This window comes from Lissotriton vulgaris, chromosome 12 (assembly GCF_964263255.1).
Source record: "Lissotriton vulgaris chromosome 12, aLisVul1.2, whole genome shotgun sequence".
NCBI lineage: Eukaryota > Metazoa > Chordata > Amphibia > Caudata > Salamandridae > Lissotriton > Lissotriton vulgaris.
In genome coordinates, this window is record NC_141700.1 from 559,249,066 (window position 1) to 559,274,878 (window position 25,813).

The window sequence follows — 25,813 nt, forward strand, 5'->3', positions numbered from 1 at the left end:
GGACTGCTCCACAAAGGCGATGGCACATCAACCGTCTGGAGCTGAGAGACATATTTCTGGTACTCAAGGCGTTTCATGCACTCATTCAGGATGCCAATGTGTTGATAAGAACAGACAACACAACAAGCATGCATTACGTCAACAAGCAGGGAGGAACACGATCTCTTCTCCTATCCCAAGAAGCCCAAGAACTATCGGCATGGGCCTTAAAGCACAATGTAAATCTACAAGCAGTGCATGTTCCAGGCACAGAGAACGTCTTGGCAGACGCACTCAGCAGGATGACAGTTTCCACTCCTGAGTGGGAACTACATCAACAGACAGTGGAACGCATCTTTCGCCTGTGGGGTCGCCCAGACCTAGATCTATTTGCGACAAAGACCAACAGCATAGATCTTAGTTCTGACCTCAATGCTTTCGAACTGAAACTCAAAAATAAAGAGGCAACTCATATCAGAGGGCATCTTTTAGACCCCATATTCTCAAACAGCAACCAGCTTATGACCAGTCCCCCACTGCCTGTGCCATGGTCTCACCATTTTTTAGTACCATTCTCATGGAAAATTTGTACAGAGGGGAGATGTGCTCCACGTCCTCGCACTCTACAGAGAGCCTGGCCCAAGTTATCAGTGGAAAAGCTGACACTAGCCCTAGAACAAACTGCCCCTGTTGTAGAATCAGATCCTCTGGTGGCAGATATAAGCTTTCAGAACTGGCTTAATAACTCCTTGAATGCGGTACTACCTCTCAAAATGGTCACTAAGAAAAGCAGTACTTTCAAATCACTGTGGTACAATGCAGAGCTCAGAGATCTTAGAAAAACCTGCAAAAAATTGGAACGCAGATGGAGGAAAGACTGGGCAGTCAACAATAAAGCGGCCTATCGTTCTGCCCTGAGACTCTATAAAACCTCCCTGAAAAAAACTCAGGCAGCTTTCTTCGAGAATAAAATCAACTTATCATCTAACTCCTCAAAAGAAACATTTAAAATAGTCAAACAACTCCTTAAGGTCCCTTCCCCGATGACTTCCCAAGAATATACTGAAGCAAGGTGTAATCAGTTAGCGGATTTCTTTGACACCAAGATACAAAGAATCCTTGATAGCCTACCACAGAACGTCGCCACTACCGGCGGCGACAATTATCTGGCACCCACCTCCGGCCCTTTGCTGGACTCTTTTAGTTGCATCACCATGAAGGATTTTTGTAAAGCCCTATCTTCTCTGAACAGTGGTTCTCCATCCGACCCGGCGCCTATGTACATCCTTAAACAGATTGCAGACACTATTGCCCCCCTAGCAACAGAGCTGCTAAACTCCTCATTTGCCTGCGGGGTGATGCCCCCAGCTGGAAACAGGCTAGAGTCAAAATGCTCCTAAAAAAACCGGGACTTGATACCTCTGACCTGGCCAATTTCCGCCCGATCTCATTATTACCTGGTTTGGGCAAAATTTCCGAAAAAATGGTCAACCAGCAGCTCTCAGAGTTCTTAGAATGCAATGGGCTGCTGAGTGACTCCCAAACGGGTTTTTGCCCGGGACAGGGCACTGACACAGCCCTGATAGTGATGGCAGAGGAGGCAAGGTGCATTTTAGATTCAGGAGGATCCGCAGTTGTGATCCTCCTGGATCTAAGTGCAGCGTTCGATACGGTGGACCATGAAATATTAGTCCACCGTCTCGCCAGATTGGGCATAACAGGACTGGCCCTGAGATGGCTTGAATCCTTTTTGAATAACCGATAGTTTAAGATCTGGGAAAGTGGTGTACTGTCCAAATCAACCCCCCTCCAGTGTGGAGTTCCTCAGGTCTCTTCTTTGAGCCCTACCTTGTTTAACATCTATATGGCCCCACTGGAGGAGGTGGTGGCTCCCTTTGGGATTAAATCAGTCACCTACGCAGACGACACCCAATTAGTCGTCTCGCTAACCCAACAAGACGGATGTCTGGACAATCTTTCAGCCTGCCTTGCTTTAATATTCTCCTGGATGACTGGTTCGCGGCTCAGACTCAACGGAGCAAAAACGGAGATCATGCTCCTGGGTCACCAATTTACATCTCTCCCTAAAGCTTCTTGGCCTCCCTGTTATTATTAAATTATTATTATTAAATGAATTTTATTAAGCGCAAACAACCCGGAGGCCTCGTAGCGCTGTATGGGTGAGCTGCCCACACCGAAAGAAAAAATCAAAAGCTTGGGGGTGTGGTTTGAGCCCGACCTAACCTTCAGGACACATGCTCAGAAAGTCGCAGGCGTCTGCTTCGGCCTGCTTCGAGCAGTGCGGAAAGTTCTTCCCCTCCTGCCTTTCCAGTCCAGGAAACTACTGATCCAGGGTTTAATTTTATCCAGACTGGACTACAGTAACGCCCTATTCCTAGCGGCTCCTGAAGCCACCATTAATATCCTGCAACGGGTGCAGAACGCAGCAGCCAGGATGCTTTTTGGGGCTCCTAGAAGATCGTCGGCCAGACCAGCGTTGAGAGCTCTCCACTGGCTGCCAGTTCGCGAGAGAATTGTCTTCAAATCGCTCTGTATCACCCACAAGGCGCTCCAGGGTAAAGGCCCCCCGGCTCTTAGGAGCCTGATCTGCCCTTATAAATCCTCCCGGGCTCTCCGGTCGGGCTTGGAAAACCTAGTCATAGTTCCAAGAGTGAGGAAGACTCGCACAGGGGGTCGCCGTTTCGCTGTAAATGCGGCAACAAATTGGAACGCTCGCCCTAGACAGATTCGGACCAAACCCTGCTATCTTAAATTCCGAAAGTCTCTTAAAACTTTTCTTTTTCCCAAGATCCTCTAAGTAATGCTTCCTCTCTGTCTGTTTCTGTTCTCTGTTGGGTTAGCGCTGGGACGCTCTAGGGCAGCCATGGGCTTTACAATTAAATTTCATTTCATTTCAAATGCCAATTCTTCGCATGCTGGCATCCCCACAAAGACTCTCAGGGGAAAGCGTTTTCGATAGATTGGTCTCTGACATATGCGTACGCTTTTCCACCGATTCCACTAGTCCCCAAGGTTCTGCGGAAAATGAAAAAGGAACCGTGCCGATTGATCCTGATTGCTCCCAGATGGCAGCGCCAGTATTGGTTTACAGAGCTTCTTCTTCTGTCAGAGTGTGAACCGATTCAGTTGAATCCAATCCCGAACTTACTCAGCATGCAGAACGGTCAGGTTTATCATCCAGATCCGACATCACTGAGATTAGCGGCCTGGCGCCTGAGTACCGTGAGTTCGCCCACCTAAACATCCCGGAGGAATGCAAGGAGGTTCTGGCCAGGGCAAGAGCATCCGCTACCATAAAGACATACAGTCTAAAATGGAAGCGTTTCTGCCTCTGGTGTCGCTCAAACGGGGTTCACCCTTTTTCAGCAACGCCGGAAGAGATTCTACCTTTCTTCCTGCAATTAGCAAAATCAGGCCTTTCGCACGCAACCCTGAAGGTTTTTCTGGCGGCGATCTCAAGGTATCGGCAGGCTGGTACTAATTCTCTATACTCTCGAGGATTATACAACAATTCTTTAAAGGCCTTTTTAGGATGTTCCCTCCAGTGCGACGACCACCTCCTGTGTGGCATCTTAATATAGTCCTAGCACAACTCATGCGTCATCCATTCAAACCCATCCACAAGGCCGACCTCAAATATCTCTTGTGGAAGGTATCATTGCTGCTGGCTTTAACATCCTCCAGAAGAATCAGTGATATTCAGGCCTTTACAGTTCACCATCCTTTCCTGCAGTTTACAAGTGACTCTGTGATACTCCGCACTAATCCGAGGTACATTCCTAAAGTACCTTCGGATTTTCACCTCAACGAACCAATAATTCTAAAGTCATTTTTCCTAACCCGCAAACACCGGCGGAAAGGGCGTTGCATATGCTGGATGTTAAGAGATGTCTTAAATTCTATCTGCAGAGGACATCCGCTTTGGGCACTTCTGACCAACTGTTTGTCACCTACGGTGCTATTCATAAGGGGCAGGCAGTTTCAAAACAGACTATTGCCAGATGGATATCTTCTGCTATTGCCTTTTGCCATATGCAAGCAGGACGACCGTTGCAAGCAGCACCTAGAGCTCATTCCACAAGAGCAATGTCATCGTCTACGGCTTTATTTGCTGGAGTTCCTCTTCACAGATCTGCAGAGCGGCTACTTGGGCCAGTCGCCATACATTTACCAAACATTACTGTTTGGAGGCAACCAGCGAAGCTGATACTTCTGTGGGCCGTGCAGTTCTACAAAATCTTTTCAAATAAGGTGAGCCTCTGTTTTCCCACCTCCATTACTGCTGTCAGACGCTTCATATGTTATGTTTTTTACACATGCTTACATGATTGCATTCTCCTATGCTTAAAATGATACGTGTATTTTCACTTTACACTGTTTTATGACTTATATACTGACATGTTTTACAAACATTGGCGTCTGCCTAGCACGGATATATACTGCTAGCTACTCTGATTCAGGCATGTGAATCTATGAAAGACACCCCTAATACTGGAGAAGAACAATAGTTACTTACCTGTAATCTGTGCTTCTCCAGTATTGGTGTCTTTCATAGATTCACATGCAACCTGCCCACCTCCCCTCAGAGGCTTTTAGGCTATTTTGGTTTACCTTCACTCCTTGCGAGAAAATCTGAGAGCCTGAGCCTCTGGGGAGAACATTCTGGTGGGTGCTGGCGCCTGATTGGCTGTAGTTTGGACTATACAAAATGACTAGGATAGTCATAGATGTGGAAGTTTTTCCTACTGTAGCTTTGGCTACTTTACTTCCTGGTTTGTTTTTATTGGTATTTACTACATATTTATGGCATATTATTGCTTTTTTATGTACCGTGGGACTCCCACTCCGACGACGGGGAATGAATCAGGCATGTGAATCTATGAAAGACACCAATACTGGAGAATTACAGGTAAGTAACTATTGTTCTTCATTTATGTTTAAGAAAATATATATATTACAAAAATCTGTTTTATAAATGTTTACCTGATCACCAGACAGCTTGGAAAATGTATTAAGAGTACCAAACAGAGTTTGAAACCCCAACTTCTGAGGAGCTAAGTAGAGCACCAAGTCATCTGTATATAACTTTAGTTTAGACCCACAAGGAATTACAGCTTTATTGCATTAGAATTCTGTCAAATATAACAAGCCAGGGGTTCTAAAAAAAAAAAGGACAAAAAGTGACAGAGAAAGGGAACAGCTCTGACCAGTGCCCCTGGTAATCTGGAAGGAATCCAAAACCTTACCATTAAGATTTATTGCTGCAGATGAGCCATCATAAATTGACGCGATTGACCTTGTGAGCTGTGCTGGAAATCTCATAACCTTGAGCAAGTACTCCTGTAGTTTAGTTCCTATATTCCCAATTGGTTCTGCGCATTGGAATAATATATACTGTAGTTTAGACGTAGGACTGAGGTCTACTAGGTCTCTACCGAATATATTAAACTTAATAGTGAGTGCCAGCTAGCTCAGAGGTCACTAGAAACTTTCTCGAATTCACAAGAAGGGATTAGTTTCTGACAACCGCATAAACATGACAACTTTGTTTCCCAAGAATAAGAAATCAAATCTCTAGAGTCGCAGAAACAATACATAACTATTTTACTCAGTCAATCGTGCATGCTTCGTTTCACCAGAGATGCAGAGAAATAGAAAGACTGGTGTTTTCAATAAAAGTATTTATTGAACAGTCTTCTTTCTCAAGCATTGGAAATTAACTTCTACAATCGTAATACTGGTTATAAAGTGCAAGGCATATAATACAAACAGTATTATAAAGTAGTACTGTAAAAGCATGATATGGTTTCTAAGCCATTAAAGTGCATAAAATGTATAAAATACATACAGTAATAAATAATGACTGAAAGTACTCAACTGGTGCTTCTAAAATACGCCTACCCCGGTGTACCTAACCTAAGCCTAGTACAAGGGAAGAAGTAAGTGAGGAGTTGCCTAAGTTTAGTAGTTCTCTGCCAGGAATCTAGACCAAGAATTCTCTAAGAGGTCTAATCCGCTCCGTACCTTGATTTTAGAATGAAGGAGGTCTTGTATCTCTCTCTCAGGACTCGATTTCCCAGATACCCGCAAGGGTAAGCAGGAAACACAGGAGCTGGATTTCTCTGCAAGAGAAAAGACAGCGTCTCTCTCAGTGCGTCAGCTGGAGGGTCGGCTTCCTTCAGCACTTGCTGCTGCAGGGCGTCGGGCAAGTAGATAGTCGATCTGCTACAAACCACTGTGTGTTTGACTGGGCAAACCTGGGCATATTTATACTTTGAAATTGCAGAGTTTGACGCTTGTTTGGACTTAATATCGTCACTCAAAGGCTAAATTCTTGGAAAACGCCAGGACTTCTTGGAGAACTTAATATTCAAGCAGGGGGGAAGTACCTAGCTGCTGAAGGCGGGTTTTTCCAAGAAATCGTTGTTAATTCTCGTAACCTAGTTGAAGTAGCCATGCCGTATTAGGGCTATGTGGTTTAGACCAAATAGGGTAAGGATTTCTATGCCTATATAAGGGTATGATAAAGTATAACTATATAAGGGCATGAATCAGGAAAATTACACTAGGAGCCTAGATTCGATTACAACACTCCCAGCTCACAAGTCATAAGCTTTTTCTGCATCAATAAATAAAATTGCTGCAGGAGTGTTACTCTGATTAAAATAGTCAATCTCTTCTACTAGGCAATAGGTATTATTACAATTAATTCCTTGAAATAAATAAAAAAAAAAATCATAAAAATCTTATAACCCGCTTGCAGCAGTGTTATCAGGCTAAATGAATTTATATCCACAGGATTTTTATTTTTCTCACAGAAACAAGTAAGAAGCCCTTCCAATCACGAGTTGTTTGTTCTTATTGTGTGAACGCGCTGCCTTGGAAAGCAGAGATGCCATTTATGTTTCTCTTTTTTGGGGGGGGGGGGGGGGGGGGTAAAAACCCAATAAAGAAATTAAAAAAATAATAAAGAAGTAGGAGGCCCTTTACGAAAAATGGGGGAGGCAGGACTCGCCTTCAAGATGTTATTAAACAAATTCGACATTAATGTTCTAATTTCCAGAATTTAGTAAAGGAAACAGGATTGCGACCCATATACCAAATCGGGGTTGGGGTTCAAAGGTTTATACAGATACAGTATCCCAACAGGTAAAAATTAAAAAGACAATTGTTAAGTTATGCACGAGCCATTACACGATCAAGTAAATAAGGAGACCATTATTCCAATGATTTGTATATAATAATTGCTTATATATTTGGTTCATAAGAGGGAGAACAAGGACAAAATAGAATACTATGTCAGTAGAGGCTCCAGCTGACTGGTGTCTGTATCCCGGATCACCCTGAGGCAGTAGACCTGAGAAATGTCTCCTGCTAAATGTTTTGCTCTGACAAAGGGATCCAGTATCCAATTTATTTTTCTATGTATGCTTACATCGATGATGCAGAGCTTAAGAAAATATATATAGCATACTGCAATATTTTTCAAGACCATTATTATGAATTAACTATTCCTGTAGCATCCAACCAAGATTACAGTGAATGAAAATAACCATTACAGGTTGCAACACTATTAAAACAACTAGCCCATACACTATATCTCAATAAGTAAGTCAGAGATGTTCTTGCTGGTAATAATCATTTCGTATCATATATTACGTGAAAGCATTTATTTAAACAAATAGTACATATAAATCTCTAGAGGCATGCAACCTGTTATAGAAAAAATAATCATATTGTTGTCAAACAATTATTAATACATAATATTGATATCCAATGAACAGTATAAATATTAACTATCCATTTTACAATTACAATGAATGAATATAAGCAGTATCTAAGTATTTGTGATTACAGAAACCAATAGTCAGGGATTGTTTAAATATGGATTCCATATCTCCTCAAAAATAGCCAGTTGGTCTCCCATATTATATATTGTATTTTCAGTTGTAGCTATTTGTCTCAACTAATCATCCCATAGTGACACATGTAACTAACAAAGTTTGCCACCCTCTTAAGTCGCAATCTTACCCTTCCAACGAATTGTGAGATTGAGAAGTCATAAAGAATACTCAGAAATTGATGTCTTAAACATTTATATCTACGTATTTGTGACATTTCATTCCAGACCTTACTCCTGAATTATTATAAATAAGAACACCACCACAAAATATAAACAACATTGCAGTCTATTTGATGATGTCTTCAGCATTCAGGATCTTGAGTATTGCTGCGTAGGCTTTTGTTTGGCACCGATCTACTTGGCTACACCGGTCTTATTGCAATCTGAATGCCCAATCCAATATTTTGTTATACCCATTTTTTGATTGCATTTTGTTTTGCTGTTAAGTGATCAATAGGTGCCTAGAATGAAGGTACGGTGATAATTATATTCTCGGAACATCAATTTATTGTATCCCACCTATTACTTAGTTGTGCTCATCGCTATTTTGAAAAACATTTTCAAGGGTCATTCCATTCATAGATTCCATTAACTACACATATGGAGTACATCTCTTGTCAGATAGCTGCACATATCCCAGGCTATGGAAACTTTAGTAAATATGTTCTGATACCATATCCACTCTGAGGTCTGCTTGCCTGACTCTCGAAATACTTCAAAGGAAAACATCTTCTTATCTCACAGTGCACTCTGTTCTGTCAAGTTTCTGGGCAACCTACATTGGCTGTCCAAACCTACTGCCTATTCCCCATCCAAAGTACATTCACTTTGGTTCTACGTCCCTGAACTTTCAAGGTCCCTCAATGTCTAACACTGCATTAAACATGATTGTTGTAAGTTTAGAGGGGTTTTGAAAACCCAATGGTTCCACCTTGTGTACAAATCGAACTTGACCCAAAGGCATCAGAGCGCTTCACAATGTTTACAAGGTGGTAATTATGAGGTTTACATAATACATATTGGGGTAGACATAACTGGCAAAAAAGGCAGTACTTAGGCAACCCAATTGATGGTGTTGGGAATAGTAGTGGATACTTTTTTGAGGTAGATAAAGCTTATAACTCTATAAATTGTTTTAGCAGCACTTAATGGTATGATTGGTATAGGCATATAGGCAAAACGACATAAAGGTAATACATTGGCGAAATAACTAAGGCATTTCTTAGGTAGAGACAGCTAAAAAAAAGTGTTCTTTTAACAGTGCATCATATTTCACATACTTGGGTAGGCAAAAAGACATTGAGGCAGGATGTTAGCGAATATACCAGTAGCATTGGGCTCAATAGCAGATAGATTGTTGAGGTAGAAGCAGCAATATTGTATATATAACATTTTAAGAGTGCATAGATACATTTGCATACAGTTACACTTGGGGTAGGTAAACCTAAATAGTACCAAAAGATTAACATTGGGCTGCTGTGTGCTTAGACGAGATGCATGAGGCAAAAGGTTCCGAACCAGCTATATTATTGGGGTAGATGCAGTGTGTATGCATAAATGTTCAAGGCATGTGTGGCTGTAGATACACATGCTTTGCATAAGTCCGGCGTCTAGTGTTTTTGCTCGGATTATTACAAGTTGTTTTTCTTCGAAGAATTCTTTTTGAGTCACAAGGCAATGTGACTCCTCCCTTCGGTAACAATGCGAGGGGGCATCAGCTCCATCTTTAGATTGTTTTTTTCTGCCGACTGTTTCAGATGAACTCCCTCTCACTCTGGTTTGAGATTGTCATTTCGGGCTCCGTTCCGTTAGCTACATTCTACAGTATTGTCTCTATCAGGAAATTTATAATACATCTCGAATATCTTCGACGGGTCGAAATCGAAAAATAACCTCTCAGTCTACAAGCCACGCCCAGCACCATTGTTCCCACTGTGTCAGTTTCCTAAGAATATGAGCTGCTAATGAACTGCCCCCGTTCCGTTTTTGTCCGCAGTGCCACCCCAAAATGAGGAGGCATCTGAAGGCCAAAAAGGATCAGTATCCATCCACAGGAACAAGACTCTGAAGTAGTAGAATCCTTCCAAGAACGTTGGATTGCGAGTAACTCTGCCCCTGATCTTAAAAAAAATAAAATAACTTTCCACTGGAAAACTTGCTCACGGGCCACAGCTGCATAAAAGCCATGATGCGCACCCAAAATCATATTCAAAACCCACGCCTTCAGGCTCGGCAGCGAAAGAACGGCTGTCAGCAGGAGCCTCCACCTCCAAATCTAGGAATGGTGTCTTTGGACCGAAATGCAAGAGGTGGTCGTTTCTAGACCCTGTTCCCCAAGTCATTCTAACAGCGGATGCCCGCCTTGCAGATTGGAGAGCCCATCTGAAACATCTATACGTGGTATATACAACACCAGAGTGTCCACATCAACTACCTCAATTTTTGAGTTGTTCACCTAGTATTGAAAGCATTCCTAACTCACCTAAAAAACAAAGTTGTCCTAGTCCGGATGGACAATATGACAATGTATTAATTACACAGGGGTGGGGGCACTATCTTTAGCTATCACGCCTAGCACAGATGTTTAGCTCTACATCACATCTGTCTCTTAGTGGAACATGTCCCAGGGACAAGCAATCAAGTTGCAGACCTCCTCAGCAGGAAACAGCAACAAGTCTACGAGTGGGAACTTCAACCCAGAGTCCTACTTACATACAATGTTACGCGGCAAAATGGAAAAGGTTTGTTATTTACTGTCAAACCAAACATTTTAATCCATTTGATGTACAAGTTTAAACTTATTTGTTATCTCTTACAGCTACAAACATCAGGTCTTGCCTATACTTCCATACGACTACATTTAGCTGCAAGTGCTGCTTTTCTACAAAATTTGCAACACACATCTTTATTTAAAGTATCGGTCATTAAAGCTTTCATGGTGGGACTTAAAATAATTATTCCTCCTAGGCTAGTACCAGCACCAATTTGGAACCTTAATGTTGTCCTAACAATGCTCATTGGTCCTCCTTTTGAGCCTTTGCATTCATATCCACTATAGTTTTTATCTTGGAAAGTGGCTTTTTTAAATAGCAGTCACTTCACTTTGACAAATTGGTGGACTCAAGGCATTAACATTAGAAGAACCTTTTTTCCAATTGCACAAGAATAAAGTTGTCTTAAGGACAAACCCAAACTTTTTTCCTAAAGTTGTCTCTCTGTTCATTTATTTTGGTTTGATCTGTTTTATTAAGATTTTTTGTCAATATACAAAAATATTGCAATAACCGCAAGTATTATACAGACTATAGAGAAGTCCCATTCTTACATATGTCCGTTCTGCTCGAACGCAGAGCTTTTCCCTGTTCATCGCCACTCCCAGGCTTAGGATTGGCAAACATATACATATCAACCGTATCTTGGTCTACAGTACTATAACATTTAAGATATACTTCTAACACATTGGTCTTGCACTCTAGAAACAGTAGTTGATTAGTAAATGACAGCTATTAGTGTCCAAAATTCAAGTACAAACACAAAATGTAATCTTCCCAGATAACAAATCAATCATCAGTGCGAGTTGATTGTAGTCAAAGATTTCTTTTATTCTTTTATTTCTTGAAAAATTTCATAAAAGCACTGCAGTCTTGTTTGTGAAGTGCTTTTATGAATTTTTTCAAGAAATAACAGAAAATAAATCTTTCACTACAATGAACTCGCACTGAAGAATTGATTCGTTATCTGGGAATATTAAATTTTGTGTTTGTGCTTGAATTGTGGACACTAATAGCTGTCATTTACTAATCAATTACTGTTTCTAGAGTGCAAGACCAATGTTTTAGAAGTTTGTTTGGTGGGTTCTACCCATCTTTCGCAAGACGTATGAAGGTCACGTCTTGGGTTTTTTGCACCTAGGCCACTGTGCAATATCATAGCTACTATACATTACTAGAACTGGTGCTGGTTTTTTTGCCTTGACCTTTCTCTCCTTTTTCTTGTGAACATTGAAGATATCAGGCCACATAAGATATTATTATAGGTCGATTTGTGCTGATTCAGCCCTGCGTACACCTGTTGTGTGTGCATTGATCTTCATGTGTCGTTGTCTCTCCTTTCATATGAACCTATCTATTGAATTGCCTGTATTCTTTCCAAACACTGTGTCAGAAAGAGCTCTTCATACTTTGGATGTTAAAAGAGCTTTCATGTATTATATAGAACTGAAAGTTTCAGGAAGACAAAGCAACTATTTGTTGCTTTCTCACCTCCACACACTGGAAGGACAATTTCAAAAAATGTAATTGCTAGATGGATAGGTAAATGTATCCAAACATGTTATGCTAAATCTAAACAACAGCTGCTGGTTACCCTTAAAGCCCACTCCACTAGAAAAGTTGGTGCTTCTATGTTTTTTGTTAGGGAACATTCCAATTGCTGAAATATGAAAAGCAGCAACTTGGTATATACCACGTACATTTACTAAACCTTATTTTCATTTCATTTCATTTTTTGTTCGATTATTTAAAATCATATAATACATAAAAACAATAATTCATAATGTAATAAATATAATAAAATCTGGCTTAAGGATAATAAAAAGCATTGCTTAATAAATGTATCAAAATCATCCATACAGTGAAACCTATCAACACTTAACGTAGACCCCATAATACAAATATAGTTAATATATACATCTTATGTTATCCTATAGATTAATCTTGCGTGTCTAATTTCTTTCTTATCATTAATAAAACAACTTTACAAAAGCTGAATTCAGAGCTATATCGTCTGATTTTGTGACATCTTATGAGTGCTTATCTACAGGTTAGTATTTCACTGGAATTAAAATGCCACTTAGGTAAAGTTCTTCTTTCATATTTAGATTTTGGGCATATACAGAGCAAATAAATAATGTTCTCCTCTCCCATTTTACATAAGCGACAAGGTATCAATTCCATTGTTCGAAGCCAAGGCATTACAAGAGATAAACCCGGGGAAAGGCCAAAACGGGCTTTTAGAAAAATGTTTTAAAGACAAAGGAGTTTCTAAATATTAATGAACTTTCATTTTTGTATACCCGTTCATTAGTGACCATGCATGCGTTCTTTTTACAAATGAGGCTTTATCTTTATACAGCGATAGATGCTTTGTAGTTTTATTCATAACTTTTTTTTAATGACTCTGCAGTTATTGGCATGGTTGAGATCATGTGCGCGGAATATTCATCTAAGGTGGCGTGTAAATATTTCCAAAATTGAGACTTCTGATTAATTTGTATTTCCTGCAAACGCAAATTGGACATTTGATTTACAGTGTCCGTTTTTATTATTTTCCGGGTTTTTATAAAATGGCCTTTTCGAGCAATTAGCTGAATTGTTAGTCCAAATTCTAATCTAATTTCTGCGGCCGGTGCATTGTGTGGAAGGGGAAAGAGTGATTTAAAAATTTTCATCACTGCATTATTGATGGTTATAGCATCTTTACCACACAAAGCTTCGCTACCATACGTTAGTGTTAGTAATAATTTTGCAGATATTACTTTTAGAAGTGGGAGGTAACTCGGTCCCCCTAGGTACTTCTGTAAGGTTCTAAATGTTGTCAATAAGATGTTAGTTTGCTTTTGTTGATCAACCTTATGTGAATTAAATGATCCATTATCATCGAATAGTACTCCCAGATATCTATATGATCTTTCTTGTTCCATGTGCAAGTTTTGGAGAAACCATTTATGCTTATACTTTAACCTTGGTTTTTTTGGTAACCTCCATAATTTTTGTCTTGGTTTACTTTATAACCATACCATTTATTTGGGTATACCTTGATATCCTATTTGTCAGGCGTTGTAGGCCAACCTTTGTCTGACTTAATATGATAACATCATCTGCATATAATAGGTTTGATATATAAGTGCTAGCTAATTTTGGTGGATAGGCATTTACCTTGTCCATCACTTGCGTTATGTCTGCTAGAAATAAATTAAAAAGCAATGGTGCCGGAACGCACCCTTGCTTTAGGCCCTTGGAAGTTGCAATTTTCTTTGAGACACACAAGTCCTCACCTCACCAAATTCTAACCCAAGTATTTGAATAGAGTAATTGAATCAGAGGTTAGTGGGAAGATGCTATTTCTTGCTCTTTTAACTTTAACCAAAGTAACTGCCTTTGCACATAATCGAAAGCTGATTTAAAATCCACAAAACACAAATATAACAGTTGCTTCTTTGCTATTTATTTATCCATTAAAACTGATAAAACTAAAATATTAATTTAGTCCTCCCAATCCTTGCATGAACCCCGTTTGATTTGGTGGAATTATCTGATTCTTGTTGGCCCATGCCAATAGTTTTGACAGTGGGACTCCTGCAAAAAGTTTGGCATCTGTGTCTTGTAGGGTAATTGGTTGGTGGTTGCCAGGCTGAACCTGTTCACCTTTTTTGGATATTTGTGATATTAATGACCCCTTCCATGTTTCTGGGATTGTTGATGACTCAACAGATTTCTTGAATACCATCGTGGGATAATCTGCCCAAAGGGCGGGATTTTCTTTGTATAATACAAAAGGAATCCCGTTGGGACCTGGAACACCGTCTTTATGTTTTTTAATTCGTTTGTATACTTGATTTTTTGTTAAGTCAATTTCATAATCAACATTTTTTGTTAGCTTATCTGCTATTTAGCCGTAGTGGCCTTTTGTGAGATTTTATTTAGGTGTGTTAAAAAAATCGATCCAATCTGCTTCACTTACTGTAGATGATACAGTTTCAGTCGATTGTTATAAGCTATTTATCATTTTCCAAAAGTCTCTTGAATTTGATTGTGTACTAAACATTATTTTGTGGATATAGCAGCACAACAACAGTCTTAATTGTTGGATAGGCTTACTGCATACTCTATTTCAAACAACTCCATTACCCACAGCATAGCCACTCACTGCTTTAGGAGAGGAACTGCTTTACAGTCTGTGCAAGGCATGTGTATCTACAGCCCCACATGCCTTGAACGGATTATATTACTTACCCAGTAAGCATCTGCTCTTGGCATGCAGTTCTGTAGATTGACGTGCGCACTCGCTCCTCCCGAATATCTGTGTGGTTGGTAGTTTACATTTATTTACATTATTTGCATGGTCATCACATATCTACACTGTTTCCAACTCCATTCTCCCCCGTTTGTTACAAAACAATCTAAAGATGGAGTTGATGCCTATACGCAATGTTACCGAAGGGAAGGAGTCACGTTTCCTCGTGCCAAAATAATTCTTCAAAGACAAACAACTGTAATCATCCTAGCTCAACAGTAGATGGCGGACTTATGCAAAGCATGTGCATCTACAGCACTACATGCCAAGAACAGATGCTTACTGAGTAAGTAGCATAATCTATATATAAATATATATTTTAACATTACTCAAACACACACAGTGTTTTAACATTGCATAGATATATTTGCACAGAGGTTACCCAAGGGTAAGTAGACATTGAAAGGACCAGGTGTTTACAATGAGCTAAGACGTGCGCTATGATTTGGTGGGTGAGAAAGTTTGCTGAAAGCTAGGGATGGCCTCTTGGTGGCTTGGGAGTGGAGTCCTGTGGGATTTCCCCTAGATATTGGAGCAGAGGTTGGCCTTGACTTTGTGTGTTGAGCACAGGTCTGTCAGAGCTTTGAGAGACATGCTCAAAAATGTCTGAGTAGGAGTTTATTTCACCTTGAAGTGGGGGAAAGGGTGAATATCGTGTAAGTTTTGAGGTAGCGCATTCTAGATTCTTGGGGAATTCCCCGAGAAGGAGCAGGCGCGTGATTTCTCTTTCTAGGATTTGGGCGGAATCAGTAGGAGGCTGTTAGTGCTTCATAGAGGCTCTTTTGTCTGGCTTTTGATAGTTTATTTAACCCCTTCGACGCTCATGACTGAGCGGTTCCGTCATGAGCATCGGTTGGGCTGTGCTCATGACGGAACCGTTCCGTCATGACCACGCCCGTTATTTAGAACCTTCAGCACAGCGCGAAAATTTGAGCCGCGCTGAAGGTGTTAAGAAGTAGGTTGGTTTATGCATGTGAAGAGCTTTGTGAGGTATACATGCAGTTTTGAATATTGCTCTTGCGTCTTTTGGGAGCCAGTTATGCCTTTTGTGTGTGGGGGTGATGTGGGAATGTCGCTTCTCCGCTAATACTAACCTGGCTGCAGCGTGGAGTGTTGCTTTCAGAGGGGCTACATATGTTTTTGTGGTGACCATGATAGTTACATTCCCATAGTCCAGCTTGGGGAGGGTAAGGGCTTGCACCACAGTCTTAAGGTTATCGCTGGGTGTGTAGGGTTTGATTTTCATTAGGAGTGTCAGCGAGTAGCTTGCACTTTTCGCAAAGGACTTAATATACTCTTTCATGCTTACGTGACTGTCAAGTGTGATTCTCAGTGATTTGACAGAGTTAGAGATGGACAGTTTAGTGCAGTGAAACTAATGAGCCAGCTAGTTACGAGAAAGGATTTTTCTTTGAGTTGGATGAGGAGGAGTTCTGTTTTGCTGGGGTTGAGTTTGAGGTGGTTGCTGGTTAGCTATGCTTGAACTGTGTGCAGAGTGTTATAGAGGTGCTGGATGTCCTTGACTGATGAGATTTTCATGTAGAGTTTGGTGTCATCCTCCTATTGGTGGTAGGCAATTCCGGCTTGCTGCAAGAGGTTCCATATAGAGGTTGAATAGGGCAGGGGATCGGTTTGACCCTTGCAAGAGACCTTGGGAGACTGGCTTTTCACTTGAGATTTTGTTGTTGAATTTGACAAGCTGTGTGCGTCTGTTTAGGAAGGAGGTGAACCATTGAAGGACCATTCCATTGATGCCAGCTCTCTACAAGAGGGTGTTTAGGAGGATGTCATGGTTGACAGTGTCGAAGGCGGCTGATAATCGAGGAGGACTAGGAGGCTGGCCTGTCCTTCGTCCAGATATCTGTGAAGATCGTCAGTGAGATTCAATAAGGTAGTGTCTGTACTGCAGCCTTTCCTGAAACCTGACTGATAGGTGTCCTGTAAGTTGCATTTTTCAACGTGGGTGTTGAGTTGTGCAAGCATGCATTTTTTGATGGTTTTAGCTTGGAGGTAGGTTAGTTATGGACCTGTAGTGTTGAGATTACTCTGGTCGGCATCCAGCTTTTTGATGAGGGGGGATGGTTACTTGAACTGATTTTGTAATTTGCCATCTATTTACTTCCCACTCCCACCAACAAGACGCCACACCCTTCGTCCTTTTGAAGTATTAACAGCGTGCATGCTTGAGTGCCTCACAGAAATCCCAAATGTATTCAACATCTAAGAAACACATAGATGCAATTGCCAGAGTGGATCGAAAAGAAATACCATCGCTAGAAGGTGGATAAAGTCATCATGGCTAGGATACCATCCAAATGGCCTTTGGAAAACCTGTTGAAATTACTTGTTTTTCACTTGAATATGTGTTCACTGTTGGTTTGACTGCTGGGTGCCTTGGATCCTGTTCCTTCTCCAGGCTGTTGATCACTCAGTTTGATTGTTATTTGTGAAAGTGTCAGATTCTTAAGTGAAGAACATTTAATTTACAATTCTACATTTTACACTTTTCTGCAGCGTGACCCTATCACTGGAAGCAAAATTAAATCTTCTGCACAGCTATATGACTGTTACATGGATCACATTGCCTTGTGAAATGCAGGTAAGGTGTGAATACGTTTTTTTTATTATATACTATTGGGTTTTAGTTCATGGTATGTGCTGTTGATAAAGATGTATGGTCGGAGAGTCATGTGACTTTAGCTCGTTTTTATCATATTGCGCTTGTCACCTTTCTCCATATGTTTTTATGAGCAGTTGCCATCAAAATATCATTTCGAGATTAGTGTATTGATGGTGGAAGCTTTCTCCCAGTGGAATCTTTCACCATAACGACTATAGCATTGATATATTCTGGCATAATGCATGCCCTTGAAAAGGGTATTGTACACTCCCTGTAACATTTGTATGGCATTACTGCAATTTACTAAGATGGTAATGAAGTGAACGCTCCATTTTGGTCCCTTTGACAAGGGTGTGAGTTATCATACCGTGTGTATATATATTATATATATTTCAGATTTTTTAATATGGACCAGCAGTGCTAGCGTTGGGACGTTTCGGAACAAAGCTTCAGTAGTGATACTCTGCTAGGAATGTCATTCCCATCGAGAGTTCATTAAAATGTAACTACCCAGGAGCATTATATATCTAATCGAAAGGGTCGCATCAAAGGCAGTGATATTGAAGCAGATAAGAGTGGAATGTAGGCAGATAGCAATGTCTTAATAGGAATGAAATCCCTCTTCGATAGCATCAGTTCCTCCTCACCCAACAAAGTGGTGTCCTTCCTGTTCGTTGGATTCAGTGGATAAGGTTCAGTGTAATGCACCCTGGCTGCCTGACAGGGGGAATTATTAATACCTCCTGCTCGTTGTGAAAATATGGTGATGCTGTCTGCCTAAACTGTAAGGGCCACGGTCCCATATAAAGCTCATAGGGCACATAAAGCCATTGATGTGATTATTTGGATAAGCTGACTTCATTAAAGTGAAGTTGGAACAGGCTAACGGCGGTTGGATTCTGAATTTTCATGAAAGGAATTTCAAGGTTGAACAATTGCATTTACTTTTAAAAGTAGATCTTATCCGCCTGGCAGCAGGAAGAGAAAGCGCTGCTTGCTGTGTTGAAAAGTTGCATCTGAAACACACACGGCCACATGATTTTTCATGAGCTCGAGACTTCAGGACGGCCATCATGGGGTGATGCCATCCTGTTATGAAAGATAATAGCCTGCAATTCCAGAGAAGACTTATATATATATATATATATATATATATATATATATATCTTTAATGTCTGTTCATGCTGAAAGCAAGCTGGCTGCTCGAAGTCTCATAAGAGCAGGGGTTGAGGTTGCCATCTTTGGTGAGGCCAAAGTGAAGGAAAAGACAATAGGCAGCTTGCATTCAGGTGCTAACAAAAAGTGCTAAACAATGCAAGTGCAGTAAAAAAATGTAAGAAGTATTTATATAACGTGTGTACATAACAAAGAAATGAGTGTATACCGACTGAGTGTACTTTGATTGTTCAAAATAGTCTATAGGAGATGGAAGAATACATCGAAATAGCTCAGACAATCCATTGCATAATCAAATTCTCCCATTCTCCAGCAACTCCGACATATGGAGTGTTTGTGTGCGATGAACTTGAGCCATTGTTTTATAACTGCAGAACTAATACATGTTTGACCCCCCTGCTCAAATGGGGCCAAAGAATATTATTGTAATGTGATGCACTTGAGCCTGAAGTTTTGAATATATTGACTTTTTCAAAGCTAGCTTCTAAACCGCATTTGTTTTGTTTATATTTGTTTTTAGCAAGCACCTCTGGCACAACCAGAGTCTCCCACTGCATCAGCGGGCGATGATGTGCGGTCAGCTGCTGAATCTGGAGAATCTGACAAAGAATCAGTCTGCAGCAGCTCTACCAGTAACGGCGGCAGCAAAAGCAGCAAGGAAAAAGAGAAACCAAAGAAAGAGCGAGAAAAGGAGAAGGATAAAGAGAAAGACAAGGACAAGAAAAGGGCAGACTCAGTAGCAAACAAGTTGGGCAGCTTTGGAAAAAGTTTGGGAAGTAAGTTGAAGAAGAACATGGGCGGACTGATGCACAGCAAGAGCGGAAAAGGTGGTGCGACCAATGGCCAAGGGGATGCCACCCTGGAGAAAAAGAAGAAAGGGTCCCTCAAGTCTAGGAAAGGCAGTAAAGAGGAGACATCCCAGAGTGATTTGAGTGCTGGTTCAGAGAAATCATGTCAAGGCAAACCAACAACAGAGAGGCAGCAGAGTGATCCTTATAAATATAGCAATGATGTCAAATTGAGCTTGAGCATCCTCCGCGCTGCCATGCAAGGTGAGAGGAAGTTCATCTTTGCTGGTCTCCTGAAGACCAGCAACAGACAGCCTTACCAGGAAGAAATGATTGAGCGCTACCTTGCAGATGCCCGGGATCGATTTGTAGCGGAACAGAAACAGAAAGAAATGGAGAAGAAAGCTCTGGGGAATGGTGTTGCATCAAAGAAGCCAGAGCAGGAAAGCTGTCCTTCACAAAGCGATGATCTGGACCCATCTTTTTCTCAGTTACCACCCAGTTACAGCCTGCAGAACACAGAGCTCCAGCCTGGTACTAAGGTCGCTAATTTTCCTTCCAGTTACTCTGGGGTCTTCACAATCCCCAGACCCTCTTTGGTGAACACTTTGGATGGCTCTCATCCACATAGTTTTCAAGACACCAGGCGGCAGGTTGCTGGTGGGTCATGCAACAACCTTCCCGCCTATGCTACTTTGCCTCGACATTGCACACAGGCACGTCCCCACCCATACCAACACAGCCCTTCCCATTTGGGAAGGTTTTCGCCCTCCGAGATGGATCTGCCTCCTAGTTACCCTGTGGAGAACGATGGCTCAGCCTGTACGCAACACAACAACAGCTGTAGGGAGTACACAGAGCAGGACAGCTTGCCAAAGGCACCCAACATTGACAAAAGCAAAAGTCGAGTCATTTATAACATTCAGCAGACCAAATGCAAGCAACCGAACTGCAACTTTTATGGGCACCCTGAAACTGGCAATTACTGTTCCTGCTGTTTCAAGGCAGAACTGAAACGAAAAGAATCGAGTCTTGAAGCACAAATACATAGGTTTTGAAGAGTTAGGATGAATTGTTTTGACTAATTTCTCATTTTGGACCCATTATGCATGGGAAATGCAATAATATTTTGCTCTTCCCCCGCCTCACCCCCTTTGCAGAGGTGGGTGGGAGTAAATGGGATGGTTGCAAGAGCAGATCCACTAAAGTGTTCGGGTGGTGGCAATCCAAAGAAGAGATTCACTGGAGAGAGGGAATTAATCAGATGACTGAAAGTTGCTAGGTTTGAAGCCATTGTAGGAAGTATGCTTAGATTGAGATCTGAAGGGAATGGGATGGAAGCACGCTAAGTCCTGTAGTCAAACAACATTGTACTGTGGTTTTTAAAAAAAAGGTGAGATTTGATTAGCATGAGACTGACATTTGCAGTTTCTCAACTTTATTCGACACAGGCAACAGAGATTAAAACCTCCCAAGGCATAATTTTCTCCCAATATGGGAGTGGCTGCTCTTGGTTGGGTAAACTCCAAGACAGAAACCCAGCACCATCGGCAAGATTGTTTAATTTTTAATCTTGAAAAGGGCTAGCACTGCCATTATCATGTCCACTGATTATTTGGAGTATTTGAAAAGCTGCTGCCTAACACTTGCAATGAAACTGAACTTCATGCGCACTAAAGGTTCTCTCCCAGAAAGTATTTCCTAATTAACAGAACTCTGAGCTTGCATGACGCAATGATTTGGAACTCTGCTACATAATGTTTGGCAGGGTCACCAAACTGACTAGAGTTGAGACACTAGATAAGGTGGCTCAATTTCTTTTTTTATACAGTTTTAGGTGCTTGCTACAAGATCGTTTTCACAAATGTTGTGAATCTAATCTGATCCCTGTTTAATATTACTGGTCGAGGAATAGACAGCAAAAACATGATGAGGAAGGGGAGAGTAACTTATAATTTGACAGGGTAAGGTTTATCTGTGCTATTCCCTTTGATCACAAACTACCTAGATTTGCAAGGACAAATGATTTTGATCCTTACAAGTGCATATTACCCTTCTGGGTTTAAATGATACTATTTAAATGGTTCAGTATTTTTTTACATTAATTTATTTTGCTTTTTATTGAGCTATGTATTTGCACATTAATGTGTATAAGATTGTCGGAGAGCAGAGTAATATTGACAATTGGACTCAAACAAATTAGAACTTTATATTGCTTTCTATTCTGCAGTGGAAGTGTGCTTCCTCCCCTCACCCTCAAGTGCAGCTCTGAGCATGCTTCTTTACAGCTGGTTCAGAGCTCACATCTTTCTCATTGGCTTGACTATTGCGTTTATTGTATGATTACTTGGTTGTTAATTTTTCCTTTTGGCAATACCGAGTGTTCAAGTTTTCATGCGGAAAAACTGACAAAATGTTCCTGTTAGTCAAACCTGCTTTGTAAGCATAAGTCCAAGACAGGTACATTGGATTCACGTGCACAGCAATAATTTATAGTGTGGACAAGTGGAAATGCTGTTTGGACGACCTGCCGAACTGGAAGGAAAAATCCAAATCGACTCGCCAGTTTTCCCTGGATTAAAGAAATGTGCTCGACAGAAGTAACTTGTAGCATGATTTTAAAATGGGCTACACTGATTTACCACACTACCTCTGTTCTGGTGGATAGAAGTAATTTTGGCTCCATTTTGCTGAGTCATAGTTTGCCCTTAGAGTAACAAGTGATATAAAAAATAGAATCCTATTTTTGATATGGTCAGGGCTTAGACTGCAACTGTTGAAAACATAAAGTGCGATCTGGGCAATGTTCTGTTCATGAAGTGTAATGTTATTTTTTTTTGTTATTTTTTTTTTTATTGTTTCGGGTGCTCTGCTGTTTCTTTGTCTTTTTTTGTGAGGGAGGTAACCTGGTTTATACTTCAGTTTAATTGGTGTATCAAATCATTCTTCATTCATTTTCCTAAATCCTTCAGTGATCTCTCAAATCTAATGGACACTTGTGCAAGCTCTTCATCTCTTGAAATAACCCTAGGATCGAGGCTGGAATTTTTGGGGCAGTACTTTGACTGCCAAAGACACCTTGGCTGCCAGAGACACGCATGGTGACTGGAACCACGACTCTGAAGTTAAGAGATTACTCTCAAGCTGATCAGTTAGACAATTTTTTTAAATGAACTATTCCCACCATAAGGTTCTTTTTTCCGCAAGTGTAGTGCTAGTTTAGTTTCTCATCGACTTTGAAAGTTGTGTGTACTAACAACAGAGCTTCTCCTGTTGCTATAACTTAACGGCCAGTTCTCAACTCTTTCTTTGTTTTCGTGCTCATTGTAAGGTAACCGGTTTCCACAAAGATGTTAAAAAAACGCCCTCAGTCTCTTCACCACCTGCTCATGACTCACTTATCAGTTGTTCATTTCACAGTTTTCTTGACGTTATTGAAAATTCTCTCTTTAGTGCTAAAGAATTGTGGCCCATCTCTGATTTTTGACCACGATATGACTTAGAACTGCGATTCTGAGTACATCTACTCATATGGGTGGCTTCGCTTTTAGCTAAATATTAGTTGAGAGGAAAGAGCTGTAAGATGATGTAGGTTAAGGTTGATACTCTGATGCCAGCATTTTCTACTGATTAGCTGCCCACTAACGAGGGCAATTAATATGGGTGAAATAAAGGCATTGTAGCCTTAATTAAATATTAAAGCAGTTTTTAAACATGTCAGTGGACTATTGCTGGAAAAGGAAACACATACCCAATCTTCTCAGAAGATTTAAACACTTGTCAAAAGATAGCTACACGCTAAAATTCACTGTTTCCATTGATTGGTGTTCTTCCAGTTCTTAGCCTCCTGCCCAACAGAAGCCTAACTTAGTAATGAGTGATTTGAGCTAGCTCACTCACTATTAAGACCCATGCACATATGTTCCCTTAAATGCCTATTACCCTTAAATCAGCGTTTATGGTAGCCGTAACGTTTTCTAGAAGAGTCAGTGAGCTTTGGGCTTCACCTTCTGATCTGCCATGAATTCTCTAAAGGCCATGTACCTTTGCAATAAAAATCACTTATTTTGCCCCCTGTTGTCTCAGAATTCCATTTTTAGCTTAGTGCTGCATTCCCATTTTACTGTATTACCCTACAGCATGTACAGCATTCTATTAGGAATTGGCTGGGGGCTGTTTTTTGGAGATAGGCGAGTTTTATGTCCCGAAATGTCCTAGCATTGCTTCTCAAAATTGTTAGAGTACTTTTTCATTGGATAAGGGGGCATGCAAATGAACAAAGTCCATTACAAGAATTTACTTTCCTTTGCTAAAATTAGTGCTGTTGGAATATTATATTTCCTTTGCACATTTTTTATTATTGAATGCTGCGCCTGTCCCCAGATAAGGTTGCTTACCTGACAGAGGCAGGAACTATCTGAGGTAATGCAGCACCGCATGTATGTACCCTTGTTATGTACAGGTGGCACTGTAAGGTGTGGTGGGTGTGGCTGTGACCCCTGGCACCGTAAGACCACATTCTGGAGTCCCTGCTTTGCAGCTGGGTTTATTTCAAGAAGTGAAGCAGCAGAAAAAATACAGGATGCAAAGAAGCTATTGTTACAGACGACAAGTAACTTATCATTGAGGTCTAATTTTGCATGATATCTCTTTTCAAAATCCTCAATTTTTAAAAAACCGTCTGCACTGTGATCTAGATCTGTGTCGGATTTCATCTATGGTAAAATACACTGGTACTGCCAGGAGAGCCTAAAGTGGCACATAGGCCACTGGCAATCGGATCCCAAACATGAAATGTAAGGATAATTTCCTACAGTTACAGCAGTTGACATTTGTTCTTCCCAAATTAATTTCTTGCCAATTTGCGATGTGATGTGTAACCTGCATGCTTGAAACGCTGGTTCTAAAGCTCTAAATATTCATGTGCCTGATTGTAGGCCGTATGCATTATGGCCCAAATTTAGTATTTTGCACATCATCTTTCCTATTGTGTCACTTCTAGTTAAATCTCTTTAGTAAGAGGGATTCAGTCGAAGTGTTTTTAATCAATGAATGTCTAATGCTTGATCCATTAGTCTTAGGAACCATTGGTTTCTCTATTTAAACTGCATTACTAGCCTTAGAAAGAAAATCAGTATGCCCTTGTTCGTCTCTCCAAAATTCCCCTTTCAGCCATTGAAACAGTTGCATCCCATAATAAATGTAAAACAATTTTGATGGTGAAATCAAAATCCGAGTTTCAGGTTACATGGCCAAACATTGAGATATCTATTTAAGAAAAAAATCTTATTTCCCATGTAACCTGCCTCTAGTTCTGTGGCCACATGGCCTTTAGAGGCAAGCAGTAACAAACCAGATTAGAATCCTGTAGGAGACGCTTGCTAGATTAAACTTCAGTAAAGACTAGCTGTAGCAAACCATAAAACCTCAGATCCATCGGATGATGTTGATTCCTTTTCTGTCTTTGCCGCTTCTTATTTTCATTTAATACAGTTTGAAATGAGCCAGGTGACTCCTAAAGCAAAAAAGAAAAAGATAACTGAGGGGCGTATAAAATCAAATATATATGAAACTGCTGCCATTGACGAGCAAAATGATGACTGACACGAGTTAAGCATCTTCTCTCAAATGTTTATTTGATGTTTTGATGTGTTCTCTCTTCGCTCCCTGCGTGGCTGGGGAGGATTTACTTTAGCACTGCAGTGTTTGCACAAACCTCTAACTGTAGAGCACAAGCTGGATCTTTTATCACTCCAGTTATATGTACAGGGTTAAATTACCATGTGAAAACATGTATCATTTCTTAATGAAAGACTAAAAAAAATAACCCTTTTTTGGTTTCAACAGCATATCTATGCAATTATGTTAAATGTCAAGCTTACCCATTGTCCTTAATCTACTGTAGGTGCAAAGATGACTAAAGTGTACTTATTATGGAATAATTGCCACGTGTTTGCTTGAAATTGGTTGAGAAGACCAGTCTTCCTTACAGAAAGTTTTATGTTTAAGGAAATATGATTGTTGCTGAGATACTGAATGATATATTTGTAAATTTGGTGTAAGCGATAACATTGACTCTACTAGAAGAGTCCATGTTCTCTGTGTTGCATGGCTGATCGAAAGTCTCTTCACTTCAGGGAATAATGTTCAAAATCGTGTTTGTGTTAGTGTGGAGATCCGGCCGAATGAAGCAGCAGACATCTGTACTAGTTCAGTAGTTAATAATACAAAAGGAGTAAGACTGGAACAGTG

General features: G+C 40.6%; 1 protein-coding gene across 2 annotated transcripts in view; it reads left to right on the forward strand.

Annotated features, from left to right (window-relative positions):
- Positions 1-25,503, forward strand: part of OTUD7B (OTU deubiquitinase 7B) — a 479,130-nt gene extending 453,627 nt beyond the window's left edge. For both annotated transcript variants that reach the window (XM_086945375.1, XM_086945374.1), the window contains 2 exons: positions 17,492-17,576; positions 19,294-25,503. In XM_086945375.1, coding sequence (XP_086801501.1) covers positions 17,492-17,576; positions 19,294-20,619 — 1,411 coding nt within the window. In that variant the 3' untranslated portion in view covers positions 20,620-25,503. The remainder of the gene's footprint in view (positions 1-17,491; positions 17,577-19,293) is intronic.
- Positions 25,504-25,813: the final 310 nt, after the last annotated feature.